Genomic DNA, 9,059 nt, shown 5'->3' with positions numbered 1-9,059 from the left:
AAATCTTGGTGTCATGTTTGACTCTGAGCTTAAATTTGACCGGCAAATCAATGCTGTTGTTAAGATACATTTTTCCATCTTAGATCAAAATTGAAGTGTGTGTGTGTGTGTGTGTGTGTGTGTGTGTGTGTGTGTGTGTGTGTGTGGATGGTCACTCTAGATTTGTTCTCTTTAGCATTTGAAAATGCTTTGTAAGCTGTGTGTTGTTTTTATGTTTTTGTTTATTTTCTGTTTTATATTTTTCTGTACAGCACTTTGGTTCCACTTGTGGTGTTGAAAGTGCTCTATAAATAAAGTTGAGTTGAGGAAAGGCCATTTTCTCAATGTTTGTTTTTTCAATAACTATGCATAAAAAATATTATCTCAGAAATACAAACATGTACATAAATGTTGCTCACATATTATGGTGGCCCTGTTTGTGACACTTTTGCCATTAATATGTTCATAAGCAAGCACAAATGTCAGGACTTGTCAAAACATCTCAAGGATCTCAAGGGTTAATAACATGTTCTGTGAAATAAACATTGGCAACTGCATATGTTTATTTAGAAGACATTTCACATCAAAGGTTTTCAAAAGAGGAATGCTTTAGTACAACAAGTTTTGGACAAACCGTCTGTTAACGCCACTCCCATATCTGTCAAAGTGAAACTTCACTGCCTATATAATGGCATGTCTCAGTGTTGGAGAGATCAGCCGTTTCTGAAGACAGCATCCAGGCTTTCACTCCGAGTCATTTACATTGTCCAGGTAAGGAAAATTGAACTGAAAATAACTATTTCGGATAAATAAGTAAATTGATTTTATGCAACTTTATGAAATTTTTTCAAAAGCATCCGTCTGATTTCAGAATGATTCTGGTGGTACTATTTGTTAATTAGGCTATGGTCTCTAAATATATATAGGAGTATATTTTTATGAAACAACAGAAGGATAGCCACTTAAAATATTGATAAAAACAAACGGTCTAAGCAGTGCTTATTAAATTGCCTTGATTCAGTAAATTGGCTCTTGGCTGTAAATTTAGGTAGGGCAGATTCTGGGTCTTAGCGCTAGTTAATGATGAAAATGTTTTATTTATTTATTTATGATAGACATTTTGTAAGCTTTATATTTCAAATATTATATTTGAAAAATATTCAATAACTTCATGTGACACACTGTAATGTCACCAGTCATTCGGTTCAGACATCACTGCTCTCCAGCTGGTTATACTGCAACACTTATTGTGATAAAAAATAATAATTATACAAGTGAAACTCGAAAAATTTTAATATCGTGGAAAAGTTAATTTCAGTGATTATTTTGAATTTGGGGTTTTCATAAGCTGTAAGCCATAATCATCAAAATGATGACAAATAAAGGCTTGAAATATCTCACTTTGCATGTAATGAGTCTATATAATATATTAGTTTCACTTTTTAAGTTGAATTATTGAAATTAACTTTAGCACGATATTAAAAATTTTCGAGTTTCACCTGTATGTATTAAAATATTTACATATATTTATGAAACAAAATCAATAACTTCACAGTTATTAGAAAAACATCTATAACTTCACACTGTTATACAGTGTAATGCCATCAAATTCAGTTAGTTATTATCCTGCAAAAATGCGATGTACTGTAAGATGCAAGTAGCTAAACTAAACCTGTACATGTACTTATATAACACAAACCAAACATATCCACAAATCAACTTAGGCAGTCATCTGAAAATGTGTTTATGATAATCTGTAACATTATCATGTATTCATAAAAGCTGTATTCTGCGGTTTTTCTGGTTCCTTGCAAACACATCAACAAATTCTTCAAGATTCAAATTATTTGAGTGAATTTTCAATTTCGATAAGGATATTCCCTTAAATATAAAATCTGGACGTATAAAACCTCATTCATTGAGTGATTGACAAATCATTTGTACTTCATAAAAGACTTTGCACAGTCAAGTCTGCTTTATACCAGTAACTGAAAAGGCAAGAAATTAATGTAGAACAAAACTAGACAATATAAATGTCTTTAAAGTGTTAACGTTACATCAGTTCTCTGGTAGTAGCTGACTCTTTGATAAGTTTGCATATTCATGACTCGTGATTACTTGATATGTAGTTTTATAAAGTCTAATGTGTGACTCTGGACCACAAAACCAGTCACATGGGTAAAATTGAGATGTATACATCATATAAAGCTGAATAAATAATCTCTCCATTGATGTGTGGTTTGTTAGGATAGGACAATATTTGGTCGAGACACCACTATTGTAAATCTGGAATCTGAGGAGCAAAAAAATCTAAACATTGAGAAAATCTCCTTTAAAGTTGTGCATTTATGTTCACGATTGTGCTGAATTCACTCACAAAAATACATGTTTTATATGTTTACGGTAGGACATCTACTAAATATCTTCATGGAACATGATCTTAATATCCTCATGATTTTTGGCATAAAAGAAAAATCGATAATTTTGTCCCATACAATGTTGGCTATTGCCACAGATATACCCGTGAGGCTCCAGACTGGGTTTGTGCTCCAGGGTCACATGTAAGCAACAGCGGACACTTGGATCGTTTAATATTATTTCTCACTACATGAACATGACTGAAAGTAAATATGGTTCTTGATTATTATTTTTATTTTTATGGTGTAGCTCGCCTCGAATGACCATGTGAAGCTCCTTCTCGACTAAAGTGCACGGTCTCGCTTTGAGTAATTTCCTCTTGAAAATTAGGCACAACAAATTATTTTCCCATCACTGCCACCAACAGGACAAATTGCACCCAAAGTTGTTTGGCGTGATTATACGATTCCAAATGTAGGAGGCCAGAGGGGGGGGCAAGCTTGTTGACACTTGTTGACACTTGTTGACACCCCCTCTGGCCCCTCCCCCTCTGCAGAAGACCCGCCGCTTACCGAGTGTGTAAACGCCTGCACGCGCTTCTTTCCTCAGTGGATATGTGCATGTCTCAGGCTACAGGGTCTTATGCCAAAATTGAACAGTTTTCTACGTGACTTCAACTACTTAATTATGCCCTTGACAGTTTAAGTCATATTTCGACTTTTTGAACCACTAATGTATGTAATGTAGAAGTAAGAAATGTAGTTTGTCTTATATACAGATTCAACCGCTACAATGTCGAACACTAACCAAGAGAAGAGCAGCGCAGAGTCTGACCAGACCAGAGAGCAGCAAGCACATGTCAACAGGTGAGAGTCACAACACTAATGGAACATAACAGCTTTCATTCTTAACAGGTTCATTTCATTCATTTGAAGAAAAAAAAAGTAAAAAGTAAGAGAACAATATACTGAAGCGGCGCAGCTCCAAGAATGGCTCAGACTCAGAACACAGACTTGAGTCCACTAAAGGCGAGTTCGTAGAGAACGCAAGTGCAGTTTAGTAGTAGACAAAACAACATCACACATAAAACAAAAGAGTGGCATGAACATGACTGTGGGACTTACAAACAGTGGTTACAGGAAACAATACTTGACCAAGTCACGCGGCAAACATGAGGGCTTAAATACACAAGACTAATGACTAGACAAGGGACACATGTGCACATAATCAAGACAATGAACCAATGACAACACAGAACACATGGCAGGATCACATGACTAAAACAGGGATCACATGACAGACATGAAACAAAACCAAATCGTGTCCATTAAGTCAAAAAATAATAGTAAGTGTATAGAAACAAATTTTCAAAAACAAAACAAACCAAAACCAAAAAAAAACCCCAATATTAGTTATAAACAACTGCCATCCTGTCACTGCAAACCGGGCAATTTACTAATAAATTGCTAATAAAAAATAAAATAAAAACTTGCCTTGCCTTGATTTAAAAATGTTGATGCTCAATCAGTTCTCTCTTCTGTAGAGCACATCATGATGCCACACCATTGAGTCCAGGTCCTCCAGCGCAGTATCGTCTAAACACAGAAAGAAAATATTTAGATGGGACTGATGAAAAGGTCAGACAGTGGACATATGGAAGAAGAGACGGAAACAAGCAGAACAAAGTCATTCTGATGGTGGGAGAAGTCGGCTCTGGGAAAACCACCATGATCAACACCATGATCAACTACTTACTGGGAGTGAAGTTTGAGGACAATGAGTTTTATCAAATCACAGAAGAACATCAAGATCAGCCACAATCCCAGACACACGAGATCACTGTCTATAGGGCGTTTGCTGAGGAAAACCCAACATCTCTGACCATCATTGACACTCCAGGATACGTAGACACTGAAGAACTCGAGAAAGACAGAGAGTTTTCTGAGTATCTGGGCAGATTATTTTCAAATAAGGATGGGATTCGTTATATTGATGCAGTGTGTTTTGTGGTGAAGGCGTCTAAGAATCGACTCTCTGAAAAACAGCGTTACATACTTCAGTCATTTCTGTCTCTGTTTGGGAAAGATATAGAGAACAACATAGTGTTTCTCCTCACACACTCAGATGGAAGACGTCCAACAGATGCTCTCAATGTCATTAAGAAAGCAGGAATACCCTGCAGAAAAGATGAAGACAATGAACCTGTTCACTTCTTATTCAACAACTGTCAGGAAGAGGAACGAGACAAACGGTATCCTCATAATTTGATATCACACTGGGAATTGGGAGACAGAAGCATGAATGAGTTCTTCACACTCCTGGAACCAGAGAACAGAGAAAGTGTCCAGATGACATTAGAGGTTCTGAATGAGCGAAAACGACTCTGGGCCTGTGTCTCGAATCTGAAGGACCGCATAAAGGAGAGCAAGTCAAAAATTGAAGAATTGACTCAGATTCAGGACGCACTCAGACAGATTAAAGACAAGATTGAGAAAGGTAAAAACTTTCAGTTTACTGTCAAGAGAAATATCAAAGAAAAAGTCTCCATTGAAAATGAGTGGTGGTGGAACAGCTACGCAACCTGTTGCTCCGTCTGTGAGGAAAACTGTCATGAGTGGAAATGCTTTGTAGCACAAGATCCCTCATGGTGTGAAGTCATGAAAGACGACTACTGCAAAGCGTGTACAGGAAAGTGTCATCACAGCAAACATGTCAGAGAGAACAAAAAATATCAGTCGAAGACAGTGGAAGTCATCATGACATTTGCCGAGCTTAAAAATGAGTTTAAAGGCACTGGTGACCAGAATGATTATGATAAGACAAAATTTAACGATTTAAGTAATAAACAAGAAACCGATGTGAAAGAGTTTGATAATAAAAGCATAATAGAAAAAAAACTGAGCATTGATCTGGAGAAGATTAAAGAAGAAAAGTCCAAACTCCTGAATGAAGCTTATGAAGTCATCAAGAGACTGTCTGAGATCACACTAAAAGTAGACAGCACTTTCACTCGTTATCAACTGGAGTTCTTGATTCCCGAACTGAAGGAGGAGGGAAAAGATGAATTGATGAAGGAACTGCAGAAAGCTGGAGAAGAGCAGAAAATCAAGGGTCTGTAGATCCCTTAACTAGTAAAAAATACTGCAACAAATATGAACATTGGAAGAAATGTATGTTCTATATGTTTGCATTTTCTTATTCATAGAATCTTAGACTGGTAAGAGACAAAGTCTAAATTATAAAAGGTACCTGGGGGGGATTGACTCATGATTATCAAGTTATTAGGGGATGATGAAAAATCTGACAGTTCTTGTTCAAATGATAACAATGTTGGTGTAGTAACAAGGCTAATGAGTATTTTACAAACTTTAGGTTTATGTTCATTTATGTTTTATTTTATGTTCTATTATTATTATTTTTCAAGTGACAACATAACCAATATTATTGAGAACGTGATAATGGCTGTAAAGAAGAAAAGTGATATCTTATTGGTTTGAATGGTTGACCAGCCACTGGGTAGGGTGGGAATATTGGATATGCCATACAGTGCTGATAGTGATAGGAGTGTTGGTGTTGATGTGCCTGCCGTGTGTAATACTAGGTTCTTCCAGCTTTAGTGGACATGATTGTGAAAAGTAGTTTCATACCAAAGTCTAATTATGAGGATCAATTTGATGATGTATGTCGAAAACCAAAGAAATTCAATGATGACACAACCAGCAGAAGATACAGTGAAATGTATTAATTGAGATAAGATATGTTTTTTTCTATTCTGAACATCTATTTCTTGTTTATACTGAGGTGACTGAGGGTTTTATGTCAGGAGTGCAATAACAGTGTTTATTTATTCAGCCCGGCTTCAGATAAAGTCTTTACTCGCTTGCTAAACACTTAAGGGACTATCCCCATAAAAACAGCCTTAGCTTTCTTCTTTTAAAAACCTTTATTTCACAAGTTTAAGAGGGTGATGATTTATATGAAAATCAGAGATAAAGAGTATAGGTGTGATGTAATGACTTAAATTTGCTGTCTTATTATTTTAGTTATCAATGAATGATAAAAAGAGGGGAATTGTGGAAGAAATGTAATGTTCTATATGTTTGCATTTTCTTATTCATAGAATCTTAGAGACATGAGGTTAAGGTAGTAAAACGCATGAGGATTGCATGTGGAGATGTGTATGTGTATGACCTTGTATACGTGACTTGACAAAAATAAATAATCAAATAAATCAAATTAATAAATAATCTTTAAAGACAATTGGTACATGTTTGTCTCTTATTCAGTAATAGAAAATTGTTTGCCACCACAACATACAAGATGAAAAATCAGAACAGATGTTGTTTCATTACAGAAAATAAAAAGAGGGTTTGTTGAGTTTGATGATGAAATTATTGAATATATGAAATATGTATGAATATAATGAAAATTACAAATGATTATAACATTTTAAGTTGATTTCACTAGCATGTTTTAAATCATACTTATCTGAGCGAGAGTTCGTAGACATGTAGGAGCAATGTTACTAATAGTCAAGAGAATGTGTTAAAGGGACCATCAAAATAAAGTCAAACCAAATCGTCCTCAACAATACCTAAATTTAACAGTTTTCTACGTGACTTCAACTACTTAATTAGGACATTAACATTTATAAACAATAAAAATTGTGTAATTGATAAATCATTGAATTCATTTTAAAAACAAACATTCATACATAAAAAAAATGCTCTTCTTGAAAAAAGACTAATTAGTTAAAAGTAGTCTAAGTATTTTTGTAGTGTAAAATAAATAAATAAATGAATAATCATAATTATGACATACATAAAAAGGCAAAATAATGTCATACCAAGTCATATTTATGAGATAAGAAATCAAAATGGTGGTTAAAAGTCAAAATTTAGATAACATAATTAACTAATTATATCAATATTTTAAAGTAAAATAGTTAACTCATAATTTATTTTTAATATCATAATTATTATTAAAGCTGCAGTCGGCAGGTCTGGCAGATTGGGTGGACTTAGCCAAAGTTTTGAATGTTTACAACTCTCATGCCCCTCCCCCACTACCACCGACCACCCCCCCATCGAGTGTGTGCTCGTCAGTGCGTGTGCACCAGATTTACTGTGAACGCACACCCGTCTCTTCAGAATCGATCACCATGGAGTACTTACCATGTTTTCTTTTCCTTGGTTGTTTTGGACCTCCTAGCTCTGGTTGTTAACCGAGGAATTGGAAGCTTGTTAGTAGATTTCCTCTCCGCCATCACGCTTCGCACAATCCAACACACCTGCGAACTTCAGGCGTGTGCATGTGATATTGTAACGTGTGTGAGGGGGAAGGGGGGATCTGTGGCGTGCGCACGAACTGTGATTGACAGATATCTCACACACCCCTGTGCTGACTGGACCAGAAGAACCGGGAGCGGTGGATTTTTGCAAAACCAATAACAGGCTCCAGGTGGAGGTAGAAGCGCAGGTTTCTTTCTAAAACTGGCTGATTTATGTTGTTCTGTCCGAGCATAGCTTCGGTTTCAGTGAATAGGATCAATAAAATCTTGCCGACGACAGCTTTAATAGTTATAATTTCTACTTAGCATGTCATAATTTCGACTCTTTATGCCATTTACAAAAGCATGGTTTTCCGCTCATATTAATCTATACAACATCTTCTAAGATAAAATGGGGAACATTGGGAACGAACATTAAAAGCTGGATTTTCACAACACGGGGACTTTAAAACAGTAAATATCCATGGTCATGCTGTGTACACTAGAGGGCACTATATCCACACTTATTCGTTTAAAAAAGAATCTGAAATGGTCAGTGAATGTGGCTCTTCAGATAGTGAAATTAGCCTTAAAACATCCGTGTCTGATTGTCCAGCTTTCTGATGTTTGTCCTGTAGTGCAACAACATCTAGAGAAAACATCTAGCATATCATGAAATACATGGGTTCCCTTTCGAAACGGACACTGACAGCCTGAGACACTATTGGGGAATGCCTCAGCGTGACTGCTATCTGAAGCATTTGTTAAATCACGGAAATCCTATTGGACGGCGACAGCCTATGACATCATACTAGTGCGACCAGGAAGTAGCCTATATAAGGGGCGCCTAGAGAATGTGTCATCCTCTTTTCATCTTCAGGGACTGTTAGTTTAAGGCACGATTGTTCAAAATCCCTCCCCACCACCGGTGATCATAATATGAGGCCTGATGCTGGGCCAATGCTGAGTTTGTTCCATCATTGGAACCCTTCTTTGGGTCCGGTGCCAGAGTTGGTAGTGAGTGCATCTTTCAGGTTATGAGAGTACGGCAGGCCTCATTTCATTAAGACCTCCGCTCTTTGAAGTCACAGGTTGAGCTTTGTAGGTCGCCTCACCATTGGTGAGAGCTGTTATACATTCAGTGACCTCAGCTCCCGATAGAAAGGAATAAATGGGGTGTTTATTCATAATATTATAGACTAAGGGCTAGATTTACTAACAGCTTGCACCAGCACAAACTCTCTTTTGGCATTAAAAATCTACTGTCAGGATTTACTAAAGACATGCAGTGAAAAGTTTGTGCAGAAAAGGCGTGGACAGTGTTATTTTTGTGGCTGACCTTATTGCATATGCATTGGTAGGAGTTTCCCTTTCAGGCGCAACATTTTTGGGAAGCGTTTGCCTGTTGTAAGGCCACCTTGATAATCCCCCTGTGCTGAGTGTGATGGCTTCC

The 9,059-nt window shown here is 36.6% G+C and overlaps 1 protein-coding gene across 3 annotated transcripts; it reads left to right on the top strand.

Annotated features, from left to right (window-relative positions):
- Positions 1-676: 676 nt before the first annotated feature.
- LOC306993128 (uncharacterized protein) lies at positions 677-6,589 on the top strand. Of its 3 annotated transcripts, none has more exons than XM_079602676.1 (3): positions 677-750; positions 3,116-3,203; positions 3,881-6,589. In XM_079602676.1, exons 2-3 carry the CDS (start codon positions 3,130-3,132, stop codon positions 5,454-5,456), a joined length of 1,650 nt encoding a protein of 549 aa, XP_079458802.1. In that variant the 5' UTR covers positions 677-750; positions 3,116-3,129; the 3' UTR covers positions 5,457-6,589. The 3 variants fall into 3 exon arrangements, with proteins under 3 accessions (XP_079458802.1, XP_079458801.1, XP_079458800.1); XM_079602675.1 differs by having other exon boundaries at positions 703-750; positions 3,866-6,583; XM_079602674.1 differs by lacking the exon at positions 677-750 and having other exon boundaries at positions 2,992-3,203; positions 3,866-6,583.
- Positions 6,590-9,059: the final 2,470 nt, after the last annotated feature.

The sequence above is a fragment of the Phoxinus phoxinus genome (assembly GCF_949152265.1).
Source record: "Phoxinus phoxinus genome assembly, chromosome: 2".
Classification (NCBI taxonomy): domain Eukaryota; kingdom Metazoa; phylum Chordata; class Actinopteri; order Cypriniformes; family Leuciscidae; genus Phoxinus; species Phoxinus phoxinus.
The sequence above is the reverse complement of the archived record's forward strand: the minus strand, read 5'-3'. Positions and strand labels throughout refer to the sequence as shown.